We start from the raw sequence: 26,522 nt of genomic DNA, 5'->3' as shown, positions 1-26,522 counted from the left end.
CATTATTTCAGTATGGCATTCAATTAAATCTGCTGGCATTCTCCCTGAAATAATTGGCTTAGTGCTATTTCTCAAAAATTCTTGAATCATCTTTATAATTACAGATAATTTATTATAACTAGATCTTCAATGTTTCTTAGAACTTTTACAAGGAATGTGCAATGTTCTCTACCTGTTAAACTATTCAGCTATTTTTGTTGAATTTTTAACTGGAGATTGAAATCTGAGTTGTTGCTCAAATATATTTATCTCACTATACTGAGAAAATGAACCTGAAGATTCAAGAGTTTAATTACATATCTCATTTACTAAATTTTATTTGCAACTCTTTAATTGACATTTTTTTTTAAATATGCCACCCAGCCAGTATTGTGGTTAGTGACCCCGACTGCTGTAGCGATGGCCTCGGGTTCGAATCCCGGAGAAGGCTTGGTTGTAACTGTCCATCCCTTTATAGGAGGCAACAGTGGCCACCTATTAGGTGCTTCCATAATAAAATGGCTAGTGGCACAAGGCTAATGGCTATTAAATAAAGTGCCCAGTCACTTAAAATAATAATATATTATCATATTTGTTTTTCATTAAATTCAAATTTTAATTCATTCAAAAACTTTTAATACTAATTAAAAGTTTTTCTTTTTTATGTGTTGGTCTTATGTTTATGTGAAAGATTTGAGAGATCTAATACTTGAAAACCTTTCTGTACTTAAATGAAAAAATTCGGTTTCAACTTATCTGTAGTTTTTTCTAATGCAAATCAAAAAAATATTGCTTTGGCAGCTTTGAGATACACTGAAAGTACTAAAAACTGTGGAAATTAAATAAAATTATATCCCCCCACACTCCCAATATCAATTTCATAATATGCTGATTAGGGCAATAAAAGCGAAGTTTCATGAGCTAGGTCTAACTCAACAGTAGTAGAGATTAGGTTGATCGGATACACAAAGAAAGACTAGTACCAAAATTCTCTCAGAAATTTCTAACAAAATGTATATTTCAAATAGATAATTACACTTTTACTAATGATGGACATTTTTCAATATGTTAAGAAAAATTTAATATAAAATATTGTGTATTTTCAAATGCTTGTGTTATTAATATTCTTTAAAGTATATTAAAGAACTACCAACAAATGATTCTATAATTTTCTTTAGTGTGAACTAAGCATGAAGGATATCAAATATAATTAAATATCATGAATATTGCATATTGATTGAAAAACAAGCAATTCTGCTTGCTTGTACATAATAAATACAATTTTCTTCTGTACTTCCATCTTTTTTACCTTCTTTTGCACTTTTCATCAGTTATTCTTTGCCTTTTTGTCATAAGCTTATTTGAAGTTGGACCAGTTGGGTTTTAGATTTGAAGTTGCTGCTACAAATCTTCCAACCAATTTTGACAAATATGCTTTGACATAACCTATAAGAAATTTTATATTAAGTCCTGGTAACCCTGAATGGTAGGGTGAATTGCATACATTTGTAAACTGCAGCTGAAGTTTTGAAAAAAAAGCAAATGATCAGTTGTCTGTAGTATATGGCATTTTGAAGTGACAAGCGTTTGAAAGAGTTGGAAAGCATCTGGGACATTATGACTGTAATAAATCAAACAAAGTATTTCACAATTGCATGAAATTCGTAGTAAATCAGGCAGTAAATCTTTGTAGTCTTCCACTAAGCTGTCCTCTTTCATGAAGAACAAGCCAAACATTAAAGATGATTGTAGACCAGGAAGAACAAAAAATATCAACAGAAGAAAAAATGTAATATTTGTAAACAAGCTAAGATATATTTGAAGATAATAAAGTAACATGTAAAGAAGTAGTGTTTTGTTTTAGTATTTAAAATGCTCTTCAGGATGGAGAGTGGGGGTAGATTCTTAAAGTCTTTTATAAAATTTAGGATATTCCTTATATGAAATATACATATTTTTAAGAAATTTTTTTTTTTTTTTTTTTTTTTTTACTGGACGTTCAACAAGGACAGATAAGAGATGAAATTATCTTCCTTCTTCACTTTTTCAGAACGATGGAAACTTATATCAGTTGTTATAAATTTTGCATATTCTTTGACATAACTCTCTTCATTCTGCATTGATGAAAATTTTCTGTGAGGGGAAAAAATTCATCCACACAGCAAGATGTAAACATAGTGTTCTTGCACTGAAGATAAGGTGAGCACTGTTCGAAAATGATGGAATGAATGTAGACAAATCTGTATTTGCAGATGAAATCGGCATCATACAGAGTATTCAGTTTATCTAAATTTATGATTAATAATATAAGGAAAAAACAAGACTCATTAATTTTTACTCATGAAAAAAATCTGAATATGAAGGAAAAGTTGAGAAAGGGTGAGCGAAAGGATGTTGAAGAATCACTGCTGAAATGATTCACTGTTCAAAGAAGTCACTGTCTGGCAGTATCTGAATAAGTGTTTCAGCTGAAAGTCGATGAACTTGCTAAACACATTTGGAAAGACAGTCTTTTTTGGGATGGGCTTAAAATGGCTGGTTAAATGGATTCAAGAGGAATATTTTTACAGAAAATTCAGAATACTTTTACAGGAAAAACTATCAAAAGTTCAAAAAGTGATTCAAAATTAGAAGTCAAGAAATGAGGAAGAGTAAAATATTTTAGATGCGTATTACCAATATAAAGAAAAAGATACTTTCAATCAATGTTAATGAAACTGATTCGTATAAGATAATGCCAAACTAAATGTTAAAATTTATAGACTAAAGATACAGTAATGGAAAACACTGTCAGAAGAACAAATTACAATTCTCATTACGTCCAATATGAATAGAACTGAGCATCATAAGCTTTTTGATAACTGAAAAATCTTAAAATATGTCAGAAATGAATAACAGTTATGAAACTGAGAGGAACTTTCGACCAAAAAGGGAAAGATTCTACTCTTAATTGACAATTCTACTGCAAATAGAGATGTCAAAAATATAAGACTGGGTTAAATAAATACGAGACTTCTTGCACACACATGTAATTTCGATGCTGCAATTATGGATCAACTATATGTGCCAATCATGTAAATAATGCCATGTAAGTTCTTGATGAAAAGTCTTGAATACTAGATAATACATCTGAAACAGTTTTCAGCGATCTGGTATAAATGATATATCAGTTGAGCAAAGAAGAAAAAGAAAAAAATAGCACAAACAATTCAAAAATGTGACAAATCAGTGAGACTGCTGTATCATAACAGCTGAGGAAACTTATATAATAAATTAGACCGCGCTAAAACAAATGAAGTTAATATGAAAATTTAACAAAAAAAAAAGGTCATTTTTATGGTTGCCTTTATACATGGTTAACGAAACTGGAAAAGAACCATGACAACATAAAATTTAAATATTTTAATTAAATTAAATTGGGCAAAAATCAGTTGTTCTAAATTTTGGATAAAACTATCAGTTTTGATAATGATTAGATGAAGATCCCTCAGATGAGGCTTGATCATCCCTGAAAGTTTTCAGAAACCATCGTCAGGAAGTCCGATGTGTGTCCTTGTAATTACATTAAAACTTTAAAAATGTTCCAAGTACAAAAAATTAACAACCATTAGTGACTATAAAATTTCCATACATATATTTCTGATGCGAGAAAAATATTCTCAAGAGTAAACATTATGTGAAACTGAAACAAGTTAATTCTTTGATATCTTATTTATTAAAAATATTTTACAAAGTAAAATTTTCATATTGTTACCAATCTCACTTGTCTGACAATGGTCAGCACACGCTCACGAAATTCATTCTACCAAGGAGTCAAATGCACCTCTCATCTGGAACAGCGTTCTGCACCATACAGATGAAAGGCCGACTTTAGCTCAGATCTGCCTCCAGTTTTGAGAAAGAGCACCCTGGTGGGATGGGTGTGAAGATCTCCCACTTCCCTTTCCCTAGCACCAACCTCTCAATAGGACTTTCGGTTCACCACATATTTAGAGTGCACTCATGTCGCACAGTCACTACACATTTACAAACATGCATGTTTTCTCTCGGATTCAAACCTGGACACTTTGGTAGGGCAGTCAAGTCATTAACCACTATCCTGATTTTAATCTTGAGAAAGAAAGAAAATAGTTTGTCATACAATGTATTCTTTCATTTGACAAGAGTCTCCCTCTAAAAAAGGATTTCACTATTTACTGAACATTATGGAAATTTTCTATTAAGAACTATTAACAAGAGGAGATACCTAGAAATATTCCAAAAATTACACCACTCATTTTAAAAATCATTGTTTTGCAATCACATGCTGTTCCCCCTCCCAAGTTTTAAATTTGCATATTGTAATACGCATGTTTAAAATTAAACTTTTTTTAACCTGAGTTAAACATAACTTACTTTTTGTATAATGCAAAATATTACAGTAACAACATAAGACAAAGTTGAGATTTATTTTGAACTTCATTGACATGTAAAAGATTGTACAAGAGTAAGAATGAAAAGAAATACTAATGTGAGACATATGTACAGGACATTTCATTTAAAAAATTACAATTTAATACTCAAGATAAAATATACTTCCAAGAAATTACGCATGGCAACTGTACATGTTTAAATAATTTCCATATTCCAACTGGCACAGTTTCAAAACTAGTCTTGGCTACTCCACAAATGGGCCCGTACACATGGAAGGTTGTACAAGCATCTAACCAGTGGTTATGCTGGACATACTTGCAAAGGAAATAAACCCTTATAAGAAGTAATCTGGTTGGGGTTTCTTGGTAGGAATTCCTCTTGTTTCCTGTAAGAATTAAGTAATGCAGTTTTTAATTACAAATTTATGCCAAAAATAGACTTTATGATCAGGCTCAAGGTATTTTAAACATATCCCCCCCTACAGATACATATTTTTTCTGGATGGAGGAATATATGAAATATAAATCACAAGATATAAAAAATGCTAATATTGGTCTACATATACAAAAATTCAAAAAGAGAGAGCAGATTGCAAATGTATTTCTTCCAAACTACAAAAGATAGAAACATGATTCTAACGTTAATGGATAGAGAAAAGTGTACAAAATTTAGTACGGGTAAAAGTTCCAATCATGGCCGCATTGGCGCTGTTGTTTGTTCTAGTATTATTTGTCAGTTGGTAGTCTGTAGTGAAATGGTGACAACACCACAGCAGAAGTCTTTTTGTGTTCTACAATTGGCAAAACTAGAGTCCATTGTTGCAGTTCAGCAAGCATTTCGCCGTCAATTTAATAAACAACCACCGTGTCATAAACAAATTTACGAATGGCATCGAAAATTCGTAGATCGTTGCATCTGCAAAGGGAAAAGCACTGGACACCACGCACATCGAATGAGAATGTCGAGCGTATTTGTACACTTTACGAAAGGAGCCCAAAGAAATCCACATCGCAAGCAAGCAAAGAACTTAAAATTCCTCAACCAACAGTATGGGGAGTTCTAAAACATTGTCTGCACGTGAAGCCATACAAAATACAGTTATTGAATGCATACCATAACTGTAAACTTTTCTCTATCCATTAACGTTACAATCGTGTTTCTATCCTTTGAAGTTTGGAAGAAATAATAATAATAATTGAATAACCCTATATATACTATATAATATAAATATATTCAATAAAGTTTTTACAGTATCAGATGAGAAATATTCTTAAACATTACTTCTTAGCGAAAACTGGCTTATATTACATATGAAGAAAATCACAAAAATTCCTATGCAGCCACTGTGTCTGCCAGGATCTGAACTACCACTGTTCAGCAAACTTGCAGCTGGTGGTAATAAACCACGGGTGGGTAATTTAAAACTGGACTAAAAATTCAATTTAGTAACAAAAATCTAATGGAATATGGGTTTTCTATAGGAGAGAAAAAATATTTAAATAATAATCCTAATTTCTCTTCTAAAAAATAAAAATTTTATCACAATAAACAAAACATATATTGTGCTAAAACTATTTCGTCTACAATGAAAATGACACTTTTTTTTTAATGCACATAGAAGCCCCCTGCAATATAAAGAGATAATATGCATGGCGATATACGGACAATCAATTTAATGCTTTACCGACCGCTAGCAGTTCAACAGCATACTCACGTTTGACAAGCCGCAGATTCTCCGTCTTGAATTAATGTCAGGACAATCTGATAAATAGTCTAAATAAAACTCTCCACTACCATTTTTCCCACTCATCATGAACGGTAAATTTTTTAAAAACGGTGTGAAAATGTGGAAGTTTACGAAACAATGCACTTAATGCAAGTGAGCAATGTACCTCAATACTAATAATAAAATGCAGATGATATAGCAAATGGCAATTGTTTATCGCCATGGCTACCAACTGATAGGCTAATTTTAGGTAACCCCAAGAAAAAGTGATTTTCCGCTTCCCCCAAGAAAAAAGCGGCTAATGACCGAATAGGATATCGGTCGGTAGGCGTTGGCCAAAAAAAAATTATTAATAGGCTATCGGTAGGTAGGCGTTGGCGAAAAAAGCCGATTAATAGGCGATCAGTTGCTAGGCATTGGCGGTAAAAAGCCGATTAATGGGCTATTGGTCGATAGGCGTTGCCAATAAAAAGCCGATTAATAGGCGATCCGTTGGTAAAGTGTTAAAAGTACAAATCAAAAACTCTTTTTGAAAAATGAAGCAGCCTTGTACTAAAAAACAGAAAAAAACATACTTCTTTAAAATTCACTTGCATTTATCTTAATGCACAGATGGACAACACCAAACCATCGACTACTATTAGTGCACATTCGCGAAATCAGACTGCTTTAAAATCTTGCTTGTTAATTGTTTTAAAATTAGGTTAAAAGTTTTAAAAGTTTTGGCTACACAAATATTTGAAATATGCCTGAAATCTTTTACTGCCATTGACAGTATTTTAGCTCAAGACTTGACTTTTAGAATCCTACTTAAAATTCAGGAAATGTTCTTTTAAGGCTACTATGCTATATTTTACTTCAGAATGAGCTCTTCGGGGTCATTATTTTGCCTCCACAAATCTTGCCTCCAATCTTGACTGTAACAACAGTTGTGGAAGATGCTAAAATCTGCTTTCCCTTCACTTCAAACATGTTTAGCTCCAGAAAAAGCACACAAATAAATGTTCATACAGAAAATACACATTTCTATGGCCTATCAAAAGGAATTTATTCTCTAGTGATCCATAAAGCTACCACACTATAAACAAAAAGGTTAAAATACTAGCTCATTTTTGCCTTGCCCTATAACTGATATTTTCAAATAAAAAAGATAAAAACAACAAACCTGAGGTGCAGCTTCAAAAATGGTAAATTCTCTTTGTAGATGCTCATCTAACTCTAAAATTGCAGCAACATTCCCACATCTAAAATAATAAAGTTAATAACATTTAAAAGCAGCAAACTGATAAACTGAAAATTCTCATTTAATTTTATTATAGGCATAACTAGTACACAATAGTATTTCTCCAGAATTCAAAATTATATTTAACATTAATTTATATAAATATTGATGTATGCATAATGACATGTATGTTCATGTAATGAAAAATTTTTGGAATGCTAACTTAAAAGAATGGTGAATTTTTCCATACTGTAATGAAAGTTTTAGATGCTCCATGATGCTTTCACAAATCATTTTCACTGAAGCATCTTTTGTTGAATAATAACACAATAAAGCAAAACACGAAGAGATTTTCACATACTCACAGAAATGTAACATACCACAGAATAGAAGAGGCAGACATGACATTACCACTCCAGAAACAAGCAAGAGAAGAAAGAAGTTCACACGGATGCTACATTAAGAATATTAAAGTTTTTACCAGTTCATCAAGGGTGTGGGTTTGCAAATTTTACAACCGAAGCTACGTAAAAGAATTTAGCTTGAGTTTTTCCAAGTACATGTATCCTTAGTGTTATATAAAAATCATATGACAGATTCATTTTGCAATGATACAGTTGATAAAGAAGCCTTTATGAGCAAATCTTTACCATTTCATTTTTATTTTTTCCTTTTTCTGTAATTCATGATATACAGAATCAAAAGACACTCAAAATGAATTTCTAGAAAGTACAGTGTTAAATGAAACAGCATTAAAAAGAATTATTTTAATGCATAGTAAATACAATCACCATACTTTCCCACTTACAAGGAGAATAAAAAATCAAATGCTTAAAAAAAAAATCAGGAAAAAGCATAAAATGAATTTTACACGACACATATCTCAATACTTTCACAAACTATAAATTCTTATCAATTTTTGTTCAAATAATAAGAAAAATACATTAAAAATCCTTTTATCCTTTTATTTTATTTTATATGTCTTGCTGGAGATTGACTTAATTTTTAAATCTATACATATGCAAAATTTTCACTCTTATGGTCATGGAACAGCAAAAAGTTGTGAGTCGTTATCATGAAAGCACTTTTGGAGAGGTTAAAAAAAAAAAAACTGCAATACATTGAATTCACTGCATTAACTGATACCTTATTATGTATAACTTTTGAAGTAAAATTAAGTTAAATATTATATTTTTAACTTACCTATAACAATAATTAGGTGCAGACCAAACAGTTAGAACAGTCTCATTGAAATGCCATTTATAACCTTCCATAACCAACTGATGGGCCCTACAAATCATGTCAATGTCATTAGCAGTATTAAACTGTGCGACAACATCACTTCCAAATAAATATCCAGCACCTCTTGGGCTGACACCCCAGCCTTGTGTATCTAGAAAATAAAATGCTCATACTACATATGAATGTATCACTAACAGAAAATATGCTTAAGAAGATGTACATGAAATGAAGTAGAGAATTTTAATTAATTTGACAGTAATTTAAATATATAATGTACTCTTCAGAACAGAAAGAAATTTCAAGGAATCTCACAAATCCTAATAAACAATTAAATTACAAATTACTTAAATTATCTATTTACAAATAGTATTTTAAAATTACAAAATATATACAGGTGTAAAATTAAGCTATACCTTCTGGATCTGACCAAAGCAAATCGCACATTGGTCCATCATGAGGAACTTCTTGTTTTCGGTCAATGGTGCGAATTTGGTCAAGTGTTTGAATGGATGGCGAAAGACCTCCATGGACACAGAAAATCTATTAAAGAATTTTTTTAATCAACATTTATTTATACTGTCTTTGCAAACAACTTTGAAGGACATTTAAGTCAAACGTAAAATTCTAGACAAAATAAATTCAAAATGCTATTTTTAATACCTTTGAAGAAACGATATGATCTTAAATTCTAAGGCGTAAAATGGAAAAGAAGCAAATGAAAATAAAGTGGAAATTATGCAAAACAAGTTCACCAATACCAATTTTAAACATACACTATTTAAAAGTTGTTCATATACTACTAAAATACTGTATACTATTAAAAATATGAAAATTTACATCCATCAGGAAGTCTGCAGTTAATAATAACAAATTCTACTAATCTAGTAGCAGAAAAGAACTTCATAATTAGGCAAATCTGATTTACTTTCAAACCTTCTCAGGGTTCATAGCCACATTTTAGCTAAAAAAATAAGCACTTTTTAAGCACATTTTAAGAAAAAAAAAAATAAGCACCAGTCAAATTACATTATACACAACTGCATTACCTTAAAAATTAGACTTGTAATTTAAAAATTTAAAATATGAAAAATGCAGTATTTATTAACAGAGAATTACCTCAACCACGGAAAACTTTTTAAATTTTAAACAACAGTTCAATTTACAGAATGTGTTTACAATAAAAGAAAAACAAACTATGTAGAACTAAACTATATTACAAGATTTAATGATGAAATTTCAGTTCAAAATAGAGAAAATAAATAGTAATAAGCCATATTTATTGTATTCGCTTGGCACCTAATAATAAATACAATTTATTTTTCTACTCATATTAATATTTAAATAATTTAACTTAAATCAAAATTCTGAACATTTTCTAAATTTTCATTGTATAACAGTTTTCCCTTAACAGATATTGCAAGCAAAGTAATTTAAGTAAAGAAGAGGAACATTTCTGAAATCAGAAGATGGAAATTGCTTCATGCAATCATCCTTTAACAATAAAAGCTTAACTAACCTGCATACTCGGAAACTTTCGAATATTCTGGATAGTCGAGCGTAACTGGAAAAAGAGGATCGAATTGGGATAAGGGGTAGATTGCAGCCGTTCTTTAGATTTTTTGGCTAAATAAATGCTTTAGACATTTCAATATGTGAATCATAAAAATAGACCAATGGAATTGAAAAAGATTCTGCTTAGCAAACACAGTAAAACTCCTAAGTGTTCATAAATAAATCTCAGATTGAACATCAAAATTAATTATCTCTGCAAAATATCACAAACATTATTGCACAATATGTGGGCCATAATTCTTCCATACGTGATATTATGTAATCGGAATCAACAGCTCCCAATATTCGGTGAATAAAGAACTAAATAAAGAAAAAGAAAGAGACTTTCTTTCTGAAGTGTTTTTCATTCTAATTTTGAACAGACTGCATTAAATTCCCGGAACAGAATCATTCTTCGCTTGGGTTAGTAGACCGCAGATCTTTTAGTCCTATTCAATCCATATTGGAAAGTGACAAAAAAAAAGTTCGTTGCTTGTTTTGAGCAAACTGTAACGGTTTCAACATTCGAGATTTTGTGGAGAAAGGGGAGAACTTCCCAACTGTATTGGCGAAAAAAAAAAATATTATTTTGACTATCCAATTACTTTACCTTTATTTAGGCCATTCCGAATATTATTCCTTAGAAAACTAATCTGTGTTAAAACACACTTATCCATTTTTGGAAGTTTATCTATACTTCAGCAGTTACTGCAACTATATTATCATAAATATCCATACATATGCTCATAATATAAGCATAACGATCACACAAAATGTGAATATGAACTGACCCCACGGAACGAGAATGCAAATTATTAAAATCTTGATAGAAATTCAAACGTGTGTAGTATTTGGGTATGAGCAAAAGAATACGGAATGCACAGGAATTTTCTAACATTTCGCAATTCTTTGACCAATAGAACGACGTGCACCAAAGGTAACATTAATGCAGAGAAAGGGGGAAAAGCTATTTCTGAGAGTATGATTCTTCACCTGACGTTCCATATAAGGAAGAAAAGTTGTTTATTTACTTTCGGCTTTGGTATGGGTGAAAAATGCACGTTCATTAAAAAAAAAAAAAAAGCACTAAAAGTAAAAAAATAAGCACAAAAACAAAAAAATAAGGGCTTTAAAGAAAAAGTAAGCACCTATAAGGGCCTTTATATTTTATTTTCAAATATAAGGACTTAAAAATTATTAAAACTGATTTAAAATGCTAAAAAATATGCAACTGAAGATATTCTTTCCATCATTCAATAAAATAAGTTAATAAAACTCAAATAAATGGAAATTTAAATTTATATAACATAGTTGCAAATATGGCATAACATACATTGGACAGATGGCAACTAGTATAAACTAACACAAAAAAATGCAAAAAAAAAGTGACAGCATTATTAGAAATTATCTTCTTAAAATATGCACTGCAATCTCAAATCAAACATGCAAAAACATAAGTTTTTAAACATGAGAAGTATGCAGTACTCTGGCATTCTACTAACAGATCTACTGCAGATTCTCCTTTGAAACTGTTCATAATACATTTTCGTTTAAAATATTTACATTTAGAATAAAAATCCTCTGACTGCTTATCTAGCATTTTCTACAGGCAATGTGAAAGTAACAAAATTTGCTCATTTAGCATTTTTTGCAGACCTTGCAATTTTCCTCTCTTTAAATGCATGTCTCACTTTTCCCTGTTTAACTGTTAATGCATTTTCTACAATATTAAAGAGTCATGTTTTGGTCAACAGACAGCATTATGCTTGTCTAAATTTTCATATTTGCATAGATATATGTGGCACAAAAAGCCTAGCAGGCAACGTGCCGTTTATTGCCCCCCCCCCAAAAAAAAACTGCAACTGGCCAAAAAAATTAACAAAGAAACTTCAGTGCAAAGAATATGAAGTAAGACATCGCCTGGAACCCTGTTTTGAAATTTACCACACTAAACTTAATTTCTAGTATAATTTATGCAAATATTTACTATTTGTATTAAATATGCATACTTTGTGTTCTATAAAGTAAATAGTAATTTAATCAAGATTATTTTTTAGAATTTTTGTCTTCATATCATTCTTCTTAAAACTGATTTTATCAAATTAAAGATCCATATTAAAAAAAAAATCACAGTTACAAATATGTGCTACATACGTTAATTCTCAAATATACAAAGATTTGAAGTGCACAATTTTAAAAATATGCAATTTTTGAAACTATTTTGGTAAAAAAAAATTAGCAGTCAGATGGTTAATATTTAAGTATATGAAATTTGAAAACACAGTACAGGTCTTTATTATCAAAGACTATAATTTAATTAAATTTAACAGCTTGTGTCAACAGACAAACTTTCACTTCCAGAAGATTTATGAAAAATTTGATGCAACACAAATGCAAACTTGTTTAAAATAAATGACACTTTTTCCCCTTCTGATATTGATAATTTTATGAATGGTTTAATAATTATTTCTTTTCCATCAAAGGAAAAGAACATGAACTATTCTTGACCAAAGTTTGGAAAAAAAAGAGTAAAATCCCCATACTCTGACAAAAGGTCTCTCAAAACATAAACATCCGAGTGATATCTTCTGCTGATATCATGATGGATACTTATTAAGATACTGGTTACATCTGAAAATTATAACCAGCTTAATTCATGAAATGACTGATCTAACTTATCAAATTAGCTTATGAATGTTAATGCTCTTCAAGCATCTAAAAATTAAAAACAAAAAGAAAGATGTACTAAAGCTATTTAGTAATAATTTTTAGTAATAATTTTTCCCAGAAAAAGAAATACATATGAACATAGGAAATGCAAAATATTTGCAGAAAATATTCCTTCACAAAGTTACCTGAGTATAACAGCAATTACTTTGCTCTGGCTGCAGATAAATGTGCATTACAGAAAAATACCTTAAAGATAAGTATTTTGATGCAAAATAATTAGCTAGCAAAACAGATACAACATTCTACAGTATTTATGTATAATCGTAACCACCTTACCAGAACTCTCCAAACTCTGGCAACCATGCACCTAATAGTTCTTTGAGTAACCATGTCCATTGTTAAGTTACAATGAAAAAGTTCGCCAAATCACTTTTTCTACTGTAAAAAATTGCCAAACTGCACCAAGGTGGCAAAGCTAATATATAAGTACCCACTCTGGGAAATTATATCTCTAATTAATACTTTTTGAGAAATTAAATTTTCTTTTTTAGAAGTTTTCCACATATGGAATGAATTTTCCACTCTTTTTCCCACAATATTATCACACATAATGCAAGTATAAAAATTCTGCAGTTATACCTTGATCTAAGAAACATTAAAAATATTTTAAACTTGACACACTGAACAATCCATGTCATTTAAGATTTAGAAACTATTTAATAAGAGTATCTGGATCTTGCACCAGATATGCCAATGATTGTAACAGAATACAATACATTCTCTACAATTAACTTGTCACAACATACCCAAAGAAAAAAACGTTAACCAGAATACAACATCTTTAATCTAAAATTCTTGTCCATAATTAAAACAATATTCAAAGCATAGATACTTCATTACTGTACCGCTTTAACCCTTTGACGCGCGGTGGTCGTGCCCTAAAACCACCAAATTTCGAATTTTTTTCTCCTCTTCCTTCAGAAATTTTTGAGTGAAAATCAACTGATTACTGATCTTTTACCTCTAAATAACACAAAATGACTGCAGAATCATACATGCTTTAGTTCTTAATACTTCAAATCGGATGCCTTTTAAAATTCGTTTTCAATGAGACAAAATAACTTCCTTTTATTAATATAAACAACTTTAAATTTCAAAAGTTATTCATCGCACATCATGATTTCTATCATAAACAACAAAAAATAGCAATAATTAAATTGCATATATATATATATATATAAACTTTCTATATGTATGACATTTGCTTTGTGGTTTCATGGCGCGACCACTGCACCACTAGAGCATTGTATCACAATGCTCATAATCCTCTAGAGGCTCGGTGGTCGCACCTTGAAACCACTGCTTTTCACAATGGTGTTTGCTTGCTTCTCAAATAGGAATGTTTATTTTTACCCAGATATAGATAAGGGATTATGAAACCACAGAGTTATTTTATTACTAAACAATACATACACCTGCCAAGTAAAAAAGGTCTTTCTTTTCCAGAGACCTCAACACACTTGCTCCCCAAGCTAATATTGTGATTTTATAAATTATGTCCTGTGGTTTAAATTTAATGTAAATATACTTTGCTGTAATTAAAAATAGAAATCGCGTAAAGTTTTATTTAAATTAAATTCAGAAAATATTTAATAATATTTTGGAACAAAATATGAATAAAATAAGTATAAATGGGAAATGAATGATCTGTACCAAAGCCAAGAAGACTAAGCCCCCCCCCCCACCATTAACATAAAAAAACGACAAATTTCATGTGCCAGATGAAAAGAAACTAAATAATGCTGGACACATACCAGTGAAATTTAGATCCAATCAGTGTACATTTTGTAGCACAAGGAAGAAACCTCATAGAAGAAGATACATGTGCAAAACGTGCAATGTGGGTCTATGCATGTACCAAAAAGACAAAACATGCTTTGAACAGTGTCACAAAAAATATTTGTTCTTTAAAAGTAAAAAAAAAAAAGAAGTCTTTTTTTTTTATCCTTATATTTTAATCCGCGTAGCCAAACTTCCTTATTATGTAGGTTCTTATACTTTCACTGCTATAGAAAAATTACATAAATGTTTATTAATTTTTTCTGACTATTTACTTTGTAAAATAATGTAAAAATATATATATTATGCAATTCCTACATGCATTTTTTTTTAATTCGTAAATTTTGCCATTTATTGGAAACGCCCAAGCAGAAAGGTAAGTTTTCCCCCCCTACTACCTAAGTAAGTTTCAAAGTCCTAGACGCGCGGTGGTTTCACAGTGCGACCACCACCCACAAAACAATGGGCAAGAGTAGATTTTTTTAATTCATATATTATTTGTTTCCAGGATCATAGTATTCAATTTCCAGAGTTTTTAGATAAAAAAATTATAAAAATAATATCGCGCGCATCAAAGGGTTAAGAGGAATTTTCCCCTTCATTCCTCATTTTTCTACAAAAATTCGGTAAATACTTTTCTAGAATATAAATTCCAATAAAAAATTAATGTAATTTTTCATAATAATTAATAATATAATGCTATTTTATTATATCTGCTTTGTTAATACACATTTTTATAATTAATCAGTTTTCCTCACATGATGCACATAGCAAGGCGACTCAAAAACCAGGAGTATTAGTGTTTTCTTTAATGAAACACAGCCATATCGTAAACACACAATTCACTAGGTTTATACATATTCGAAAACAATTATTTCTAGAGAAAAGATGCCTGGATGATTAATTACCCTTCCATCAATTACTGCAGACAAACTTAAATAATCAAAAATTTCTGTGCAGTATCTCCAAACAGTAACAGATCCATATTTCCTCAGACATTCATCATAGAATCCATACACCTGAGTGATTTGTCGACTTTCATGATTTCCACGGATCAAAGTTATGCGATCAGGGTACCTTACCTATAAAGGGGGAAAAAAAAGTTATTTGAAATCATTAACTTCATTTATCATTTACTTTAAAAAATTAAGTTTGCAACTGCTTGTAAATTGATAATATATTTAATAAATGAGATCGAGAATAATTAACCTAAGTTTAAAATTACAATAATTCTAATATTTGAAGAATATTTGGGTGGGGGAAGTGTACGAGGTTATCCTAACCCTCTTCTCCTTTCACTAACCTCCTGAGAAGACTACCAGCTCATCCTGTAGTTCGAAAGTCCTCTTGCTTCACAGACACTATATGCTTACAAATACCCAAGCCTTTTCATACCTTAGCCCATTGGTGTGGCAGTCAGTACCATTAGTTATTACATTGGCTGGGTGGTAGCACTGTCTACAGGAATGGATCTTCATAGAGAACTTTCTAAGAGAAACTAGGTCACATTAATGTTACACATGCAAAAAACCCAGAAAACTTCCAACTCATTTATATTACTAGTGTACTGTGTTCTTACTGCGTAGCCACAGACTGCTACAGCAATCAGATGGAATTAAATTAGGATATCTTGGCAGCTACAAATCTTTGGAAATAGTCCCTAACCTAAAAAATTTTTAATCTTATCTATGTTAAAGCTAAAAAACAGTATTTCTTGTATGAAAAAAAATAATTAACAGCACTGAATGCATCACTGAAACAGATGTAAAGATACACGTTGTAAGTTTATCTCCAAAATCAAAAGGGTTTGGTTCAGTGAAACAATATGTTAAGCAAATCTTTACGGAAAGCATTCTTTTTGAATGATATAGAGATTTCTGCTTTCCATATTAATATATTCTTCAATTCCATGGACAACGAAGTACCATGCAAAATTCCTCAAAAGAATGACTGCAATATTCCAGTGCCAACAATTCATACACAATTATAACACAGTAACACATTTGCAATCACAAAGTCTAATATTGCCATGGCCTGAATAATTTTTTTGCAGAAATCATAAGTTCTGTTTCACACAGTTTTACAACACTGCAGATGGCCCTTTTGATCTTGTATATGACTGCTTCTAAACTGAGGGCATTGTAGACAGTCGTGTTGAACATACACTGCACAAAAAAAAAAAAAAAAAAAAAAAAAAAAAAAAAGAAAAGAAAAGAAAAAAGAAAAAAGAAAGAAACATTTCTATACCTCCCGTTCTACAGAGCTGATTGACGAAATTCAAATTGTGTTTTTCATGTCTGGAAAGTGCGACTTAGGATATATATTAGATTTATATATAGCAATGTTCTAATATAGGTATTTTGATACAAAATCGGGCTTTTTCTGAAATGGCATGCCAATTTTTTTTCCATATTTCGATTCTACGACTCAAATTATGCTTAAATATTAAATTTTATAAAATTTGGTGCAAAATTTTAAAATTTATCTTGACTTATTTCAGTTTGTGCCAAGAAAATTCACTTGGCGAACTTCTTAATTTATAGCAACCTATTTTCCTTTTCTTTTTTACAGTGTAAACGAGTGGAAAAAAGTCATCACTCGTTATTTCAAATAATTTTAACAAAGTGCATACACCACGTTTGGCATTACTACCGAGTATAACAAATATGACAAATTTCAAAACATGGCAATATGAAAATTCACATATATCCTACGAAATTTTGAATAAAAAAACTAATTTTTTACAGATATGCTTAGAAATACATCTACTTTAAGAGGAGGTTAAAAATTTTATAAGTTATAATATAAAAATATTTTTGAAAAATTTACAAAAATATTTAAAAACACAAATTTTTAAAATAAATAATACAAAAATCTGCGAATTCTGGAAGAGAGAATCAAGTAAGTTTAATTAAAAAAAGAGAGATTAATAAATACATATTAAATTCAATTAACATTGAGGAGCTAAAATTTTGACAGCTAATTTTTAAAAAAAGGACTAGTACGATTTTCACAAAACTTGGCAGTTTGGCATAATGAGTCGTAGAATCGAAACATGGAAAAAAATTGGCATGTCATTTCAGAAAAAGCTCAATTTTGTGTCGATATACCGATATTAAAACAATGCTATATATAAATCTAATACATACCCTAAGTCGCGCTTGCGAGACATGAAAAACCCAGGTTGAATTTCGTCAAACGACCCAATAAAATGGGAGATACAGAACTGTTTCCACCCAATCTTTTTACGTCAGCCTGGAAAAAAGAAATAGTTGAAAATTTGGCTATGCTTTTGCTCATCAGATTCTTAAATATTTGACTTGATGTAGTTACTATCACAACTCAGTAGCATATGGGAGTAAAAGAAATGACCCTTGCCTATATTTTTTACAAAGTATCAACTTATTTATATTACTCTTTTTTGAACAGACCTAAACATGAACGTGGAATGGGTAGAAACAGTAGGGGAAAAAATGAAATAATGGAATATTAAACATGAACTTAAACTATGATAGAAGTAAAGAGGAATGAAATAATCGTATATTATCTTAAAAGCTAGTCTAATCAAACTATGATTAGTATTATCTTACAAATGTACTATTGGTGATAGTAATTATATTATAAAATTATTAAATCTTGTGGGTTTTACAATCTAACTTGAAAAATAAAATGCTTTCGTACATAAACAAAGTAAATCAAGAAAAACTAGATAAATCAGCACCTGGTAGAAATCAAGACAGCAAATACAGCCATTGTTTTACACATGTAAAATGTAAGAATATGCAGACTGGCTGATTTACTAAGTTTATCTCAGATACTTTATAATATATACATAAACCCCTTCTTGAAATATTTTTATTTAATTAAGTGAAAATTAACTTCCTAACGAATGTACACTGAACTTTTACTTTCTTTGCTTTACCCAAGTTGAAACTGAAGTTTTCGAGTAATACAGAAGCAATAGCCCTTTGGGTAAGAATTTTTCCTCGGTCCACTTTCCTACAATGATTCAGAAGTTTTCACCCATCACATAGTTAGGACGCCTCATTTGACTTCTGATAGATGATAGCGTAGGAGGTAATGAGTAAAACAGTTCGTCCCATTTCTATATGATTCAGGAATTATTATCAAAGATTTCAGCAGCAATTACCCTGCTGTTGGTGTTGACAGAAAAGCATAGCAGAATTGCGAAATATTTCTGAAAAATTCCCCCCCCCAATGAAATTGTTTTTTACTCGTCTTCAACAGTTTTTTAATAAAAAAATAAAATGCCCTCTGTGGGCAAATATGTTTGAAGGAATTTACAGAATGTAGATAATAAGAAAATAATGATCAAACATGCACATTTCATTTTCAGAGAATTTAACTTAATTTTTAAGGTATTTAAATAATGGGACCATACTATCCAGAAGCAAACTTCATATGTACTACTATTATAAAATAATTTTGTGTTCTAATTTTGTAACTGTCTCATTGGAATTGTGATGATGGGACTAAACTGAGGTTTGCAACAATTATAGAAACATTTCTATTTTAGTGACAAAATTTGCAGTAATCGAAACAAAAATTAAAAATTAATATCAACAAAAATCAATGTCAAAATTAATATCAAAAAATCCTCAGCAGTCATAAAACTTAAAATATGCTTTTCTTAGGTTAACACATACTTTTTCATAATTTACAAGCATCATATCAGTTTGTTAACCCCTTGGGTACAGATTTATTTGAGAAAATTTTTGCATGTGGAACGGATATAATTTTTGGTCGCGATTCATCAATAGCTACTTTACTTTAGGAGTATAAATGTAACAAAATTTAGTATTTAGGTAAATCCACTATATTTCTAATCTTTCTTATTCTGTTATCTTTATTTTCCTTTTCATTATCCGTAAAATGTAGAAAGCTTGAAATATCAAAAGCCTATCGAGTGCCATATTGCTGGCAAAAATTGGAGTACTTATTGCATATCGTTTTGAGCAATACATATGCATTTTTGGCTTCTTCATGTGCGACATCAAGATGCATAATGCAATATAAGCTTTCATTTCATCAAAACTTACAGGAAACCACCTTTTTTTTTTTTTTTTTTTTTCCCACAACCTTCTTTTTCTATTCCTTGTCTGGCATATCTATTCGTCTCTTCTACTATAGTGTCCCAAAAACCTTCATTCAAGACTTCTTCCCAAACATCTAAAAGGCGTAGGATTACTATCTACTCTACGCAGGTTCAAAGGATTAATTGCACATATTTCAGAAAAACTTTTTTTATATCGGCTACATTTTCTTCTTCTTCCCAAATCCATTCCTCTGATACTGGTTCACGAGAAGATTCACTATCACTGCTCGATAGACGTCTTGTGCATCTTCGAAACCTTGATATTATATTACAATTGTCATCATTTTCTAGTTCAATATCATCTTCATCACCTTCGCTTTGTATTTCATTGTAATTGTCAATTTCAGGATCACTAAACAATTCTTCTTTAGATTTCTCAAAGTCACTTTCGCTATCACTATTATAAAATATATTCCTTGTTTTTGACATAATGGGCAGTGTATCGCAAATAATGTTCACCGAAATACTGTAATTGACTCTTCTATTATGACTGATACAAGCTACAATGAAATGAACAGAATTGTGCCTAACCTCAAATAACGTTTTAGACATGTCATCCGCTCCTAGGGAAAACAAGTGAATGTCATCTCTCAGATGTCAAATGTACCCAAGAGTTTAATTTTTGGTTTGACGTCTTAGACACGTCAACCACTCCTAGGAGGAAAAAAGTAAATGACATGTCTCAGATGTCAAATGTACCCGAGGGGTTAATATCATTTCATTAATGAAATCATGAATTTAGTTAAAAATAAGTAGAGAATAATATAGCTAATGGAAATTTAGGAAAAAATATCAAATATCAAATATATTTATATTTAAAAAATATACAAGAATGGTATTTTAAATTACAAAAAAACAGATCCGTTCACTGTTCGTTTGTTTTATATATATATAATTTTACTGATATTATAGAAACTTTCTGAAAAAGAAAACCCAACCATGTATATATAGTAGAATCAACTTGGTGTCAAGTATAATGCTTATCCAGATGCTGCGGCGCAGGTCAAATCCTACTCAGAGAGACTCAAATGAGAAGTTTTCCTTCTCCTGCTGTTTTCACCAGACATTGCTCCTTCTGATTAGTACTTGTTTCGATTGATGATGCATGCCCTGTCTCAACAGCACTTCACACCATATGAAAATACCAAAAAGTGGTCCATATAGATTATTTTTAAGTCCTATAGTTATTTAAATCTATATAGATTGGTTCCTGCATTAGAAATCTATAATTTCACTTTACTCTTTCATGCAGTAATCTTAAGATTTTTCAAAGGTTTTAAGATTAAATAGACATATATATATATGCACATCACAGGGTGTTTTATAGATCATGGGACAAACTTGGAGGGGTGGTGGAGCGTACTAAAACATGAATTTTTTTGTATAGGAATGTAGGGTGTAAAGTGACAAGTTAAGGCAGGAACGCAAAAAAAACGGCACAAGAGAAAAATGTGTTTATGTACAAAATCAACACAAAGTGCTTCTTTGCAGCAATATAGTACCCACAGGGGGAAAGCTGACATCTCATGTACGGTGCTGCTAATGGGAACTGCACAGCAGCGCTACGGTTGTACCAGGAACGGTTTCCGAACAGGCGTACGCCGAAGCACGCAATGATACAGAGGTTGCATTGGTCTCTGTGTGAAAATGGGTCATTTGAAGCCACCTATGACACTAGGAGTGGAAGAAGAAGTGCAAGACAACCTCGCATTGAAGAATCCCTCTTGAACATTGTGCATGAATCACATCAGACAAGTACAAGAGCTATTGCACGTCGTCTGCAGCTGAGATATTCCACCGTTTGGAGATTATTGCATGAAAATGGTTTGCACCCATACCATTTGCAGAGAATCCAAGCTATTGCACGTCGTCTGCAGCTGAGTCATTCCACCATTTGGAGAATATTGCATGAAAATGGTTTGCACCCATACCATTTGCAGAGAATCCAAGCCTTGCAAGAGACAGATTACCCTCTTCGAGTTCATTTCTGTCATTGGTTCTTGCAGCAGTGTGCGGAGCAGGCGGATTTCCCATCAGATGTGCTATTCACAGACGAGGCAACTTTCTCACAGGACGGCATCTTCAATAGCCACAGCATGCACATGTGGGCAACTCATAATCCACACGGCACACGTCCACATGCATTCCAAACCCGCTTCTCCGTTAATGTGTGGGCGGGTATTGTTAACGACTACCTCCTAGGCCCATACTTCTTACCTGCACGTACAAATGGCTTATGTTATATTTTTCTGCAAGAGGTGCTACCGGAATTGCTACAGGATGTTACGGCTGTTGTTCATGTTTGCATGTCGTTCCACCATGACGGTGCTACAGCCCATAACCAAGTACAGGTCTGCAATTACTTGGATGGGACATTTCCAGGCTGATGGATTGGCCTGCGATGGACACCTTTGATGGCCACCCCATTCGCCAGATTTACCCAGCTTGGATTTTTTTTATGGGGCCATCTGAAAAGCATCATTTACGAGCCTCCCGTTGACTCACTGGAGGACCTCGTTGCACAACTATCCATTGCGGCTGCAAGCATGCGCGAAATGCCTGTCGTTTTTCAAAATGTTCGTCAATCCCTTCTGTGACGTTATCAAGCATGTATTACTGCTGGTGGTCGCAATTTTGAACATTTATTGTGAATACTGCATTGCTACAAAGAAGCACTTCACGTTGATTTTGTACATAAATACATTTTTCTCTTGTGTCATTTTTTTTTTGCGTTCTTCCCTTAACCCGTCATTTTAGACCCTACATTCCTATAAAAAAATTAATGTTTTAGTACGCTCCACCACCCCTCCAAGTTTGTCCAATGATCTATGAAACACCCTGTATTAATGTGTAACAAGATGGCTAAGAGAAAGCTGCAATAGACTAGCGATGGTTCTCCATATTATAACTTGGAGAGGCTGTACTGTGTAGTTAGAAAAATGACTCTAAGACAGACACAGCCATAAATTCTGCACATAATTTCATTCTTGAATAATTAATTCTGAGGACACATATTCTTTTTCCTTTCACATTGTAAGTGCATTATGCAGCCTACAATTGTATACAGATATTTTTAGAATAACGGATAATAGCTGGCAGAGGATTAGCAAGCGAAGTAGCGTCTCAGCGCAGGCAATGGAGGCAGAAGTGAAAGTATACAATTATCCAAGATGGAGGTTCACCAAGAGAAAGTTTCAGTTCTCAAAATTTTGAGTTCAGTTTCTGAAACATCCTATAAGATCAATTAATCTAGAAATGACACAGCGCAGAAAAAGGAATTACTATTTTTAGAACAGAGAGGAGAAAATAAGGACTATTACAACTTTAATTGATCATCACTTAGCAGAACAAATCAAACTTACTTTTAATGCCAGAAGTAATAAAAATGTTTCAACACTGTAGAAGCCTCGATCAACAAAATCGCCCATGAAAAGGTAATTTGTGTCTGGAACATCTCCACCAACTTTAAAAAGCTCTTTCAAATCATAGAACTGTCCATGAATATCACCACAAACCTAATTTATCAAAATAACAATAAGAAGAAATAAAGTAAATAAAAAACTTTGAATTTTTATTTAAATAAAACACACACACTAGCTCTATTTACTAAAGCTTTTCTAGACCCAAATTCTAGATTTACAAAGAATTTGTTACCTTGGTTTTTTTTTTTTTTTTAATTTACTTCACTGCTTGCTTCTATTATGTTCAATTCATAAGAATGATTTCTATAACATTACATTAAAAAAAGCAAAATAAGGTACTTGTGTACTATCACAACCATCTTTGCACAATCTGGCGATTTTTTACGGATGAAAATGTAAAAGTTACTTAGGATGTGCAAGTAAAGTTTGGTAAACAATACAGTCAAAAGTCGTTAATTTGGACACCCATAATCCGGAATGATCTATAATCCGGACCTCAAAGCTACAAACTTTCTGCGCATGCGTCACTTTGACGCATGCGCGTAAGACCTTTACGGCTGCGAATATGCGCGTGCGCTTGCGCAAAATATGTTTACGAATGTGCGTTTAGTGTATAACGGACGGTATAAGCTAAGCTAAAATTATCTAATTCAGTTAATTTTGCAGATTGCGTTGTTCCTTAATCTTCGAATTGGATTCGGCTTATTATTTCTTGCAGACTGTTAGAGCAATTTTATAAAAGTAAGCTTGAACTTTCGATTATGTCAAATAGAATATCTGATATATATTTACTAATATGTAAAGGATCTACAAAGCGAAAGCATGTTTCGAAGTCCATTAAACAAAAGTAGAATTGCTGCAAAAAATGGATAAAGGCATATCCTTTGTTTATCTAAACTTTAACATTTGTTTATCTAAACTTTGTTTATCTAAACTTTGTTTATCTTTAACGCGGGGGCGGGCAATGAATTGGAAGTTGATCTGTCGGCACTATCCTTATCTTCAGGGCAGATGTTTTTATTTTATTTCGCTTATAAATCCTTACTAAATGTAGTATTTCATCTCGATATACTCCGTCTTTGATATGATTTAAATCACATTCCTCGTCATTATAATTCGCTTCGGATAGCAAAGAAAGTGACAGAGGTTATTGAAAACGAAAAAATTTCGACTGACAAATTAGTCGGTATTCTCGACACAGCAATTATACAACTTGAAAAGTGAAACTTTGTAACTGAACAAGAAATTATGTCTGTTTATAGAATTAAAGAGAATGTATTATCACATAAAAAACGAAGCAACTTAAACAACTTACATTGAAAGAAATGTTTAATAAAGTAAACAAATAAATATTAAGCTTTTTTTTTAATACCCTTTAGATCATAATTGTTCTTTATTTCATAAATTATGGTTTCATATTTTAAATTTTATAATTTCTGCATGCCATTTTACCAGATTTAAACTGATGATGTATAATCCGGAAAAATCGATAATCCGGAATCGCCAAAGTCCTGACGAGTCCGGATTAAAGACTTTTGACTGTATTAACATAGGAAAATAAAACATACTTTAGCAATTTAAAATACAAATCTGAATTATTAAAAAAGGATTATGTCACACATTAAAAATATAAAACACTTAAATTCTTCTTCAAATCTTTCTCTCTCTCTCTCATTTTTTAATTATTATTATTATTATTATGAAGTACACGGTGATCTGTTTTCACTTAAAAAAAATCAAAGAAATGCGAAGACTTGGCTTCATGTAATCTTCAGCAAGAGTGGCTATCTAGGAAACTCATTTCCTCACTGTCCCCTTTAGAAAATATTTCAGCAAAATTTTGCAAAATTTTCTATTACTACCGAAATTTCACCATAGTTTCTTCCATTGCTGGCGAATTCCACAAACTCATATTTTAAAACTAAGGGAAAAAATATGATTTTTGTATAAAAAACATTGGAGCTTGGAATACAGTAAAACAGAACATATAAGAAAATGGCAGCATTGCTTGACTGAAATTATTGTTATAAGCATGGTTGCCAGAATAATGGTTATGAACATGGTTCCTAGAGTTTTTGGCACTTCCTGAAAATTTGGCTACTTCTACTAAGATGGTTTGCGATAATACGCAAGTACCCAAAATGCTTTAGAGAAACAATGTAATTTATGAATAGTGAAAACAAATAAGGCAAATATATATGTACAATCAAACCATCTGAAAGATAACCTAGATTTATACACAGACATACCTTATTAACACTTTTAATACATAAAAAAACACATGTGACTTTGAGCAAGTGTTTTTACTGTATCTTAAAGCAACAAATTTTAGACAAATAAACAATTTTTTTAAAAAGAAAAGAAATGAAAAAGAAAATTCCCATTTTTCAAAGACATCACAAAAACTAGAAAAAGAAACATTTATGTATTTATCATTATTACTAATATGAAATCAACAGATGGTAATTTCAATGAAAATATTTTCTTCTTTATAATGTTTGCAAGTATGCATTTGGACACTAAAAATTAATGAGAATAAGCATATAGTGATCTCAAAAAGAAAAAAATATACAACCTTAAAAAAATTAGGTGATAATAAACTTAGTTTACTCTGTAAGTGATACTAATATTTTCAATATTTCTCATGCTTTAAAGAGGATTGGCTTCTTTTTGAGTTATTTACTACTACTTATTTTGCTGTACATTATTATTAATCACAATAAATTATTAAATAACTTTTCCTGCTTATTTATGAGTAACTATTTAGAAAGATACCCACAAATCCATCACAATATAAGCAAAAATAACAAATTCAGTTGATTAGCAAACACTTACAGTAACAGGAGAATCGACCCTTTGCACATTGCTTTCTTCTACAAGTATTTCTCGAGCTTTAGCACACAGAGCTTTTACTTCACTTTCTTTGATAATTTCACATCTTCTCAACTGTTCAATCTGCCGATCTAAATCGCTACAATCTTCCATTTCTGGAATAAAGTAATATACAATGCATTACTCAATACACAAACTCATTTGTAAATGAATGCTTAATTATATACAAAGTAAATAATTTTAAAATACATAGATTAGTTCAATATGGAAAATGTTTAATCAAAGTGGCAGAAATTTATCTAAATTTTCATTAAAAAAATGTTATATAATTACAAAAATTCTGCATTGCTAAAATTCAAAATGTTATTTATGCATTATACAAATAAAAATAATTAAAATATTTAAAATTCAATGCTGTATCTGAACAGGCTTTTCTACAAAATAAAAAATGAAATAAAATTTTAATTTTGCAACAGATTCAAGTTAATTTGGCTGTATAACATGTTGACA

At 31.2% G+C, this 26,522-nt stretch overlaps 1 protein-coding gene across 1 annotated transcript in view; it reads right to left on the bottom strand.

Moving 5' to 3' along the window:
- Window positions 1–4,408: 4,408 nt before the first annotated feature.
- Window positions 4,409–26,522, bottom strand: part of Pp4-19C (protein phosphatase 19C) — a 42,344-nt gene continuing 20,230 nt past the window's right edge. Inside the window, exons 2-8 of the mRNA XM_035369605.2 lie at window positions 26,016–26,167; window positions 23,121–23,273; window positions 15,551–15,724; window positions 8,996–9,122; window positions 8,544–8,733; window positions 7,284–7,362; window positions 4,409–4,777 (exon numbers count right to left, since the gene is read on the bottom strand). Coding sequence (XP_035225496.1) covers window positions 4,727–4,777; window positions 7,284–7,362; window positions 8,544–8,733; window positions 8,996–9,122; window positions 15,551–15,724; window positions 23,121–23,273; window positions 26,016–26,165 — 924 coding nt within the window. The 5' untranslated portion in view covers window positions 26,166–26,167 and the 3' untranslated portion in view covers window positions 4,409–4,726. The remainder of the gene's footprint in view (window positions 4,778–7,283; window positions 7,363–8,543; window positions 8,734–8,995; window positions 9,123–15,550; window positions 15,725–23,120; window positions 23,274–26,015; window positions 26,168–26,522) is intronic.

This window comes from Stegodyphus dumicola, chromosome 1 (assembly GCF_044657685.1).
Source record: "Stegodyphus dumicola isolate Sdum_Otavi_A_Nest chromosome 1, ASM4465768v1".
In the NCBI taxonomy this organism is placed as follows: domain Eukaryota; kingdom Metazoa; phylum Arthropoda; class Arachnida; order Araneae; family Eresidae; genus Stegodyphus; species Stegodyphus dumicola.
The sequence above is the reverse complement of the archived record's forward strand: the minus strand, read 5'-3'. Positions and strand labels throughout refer to the sequence as shown.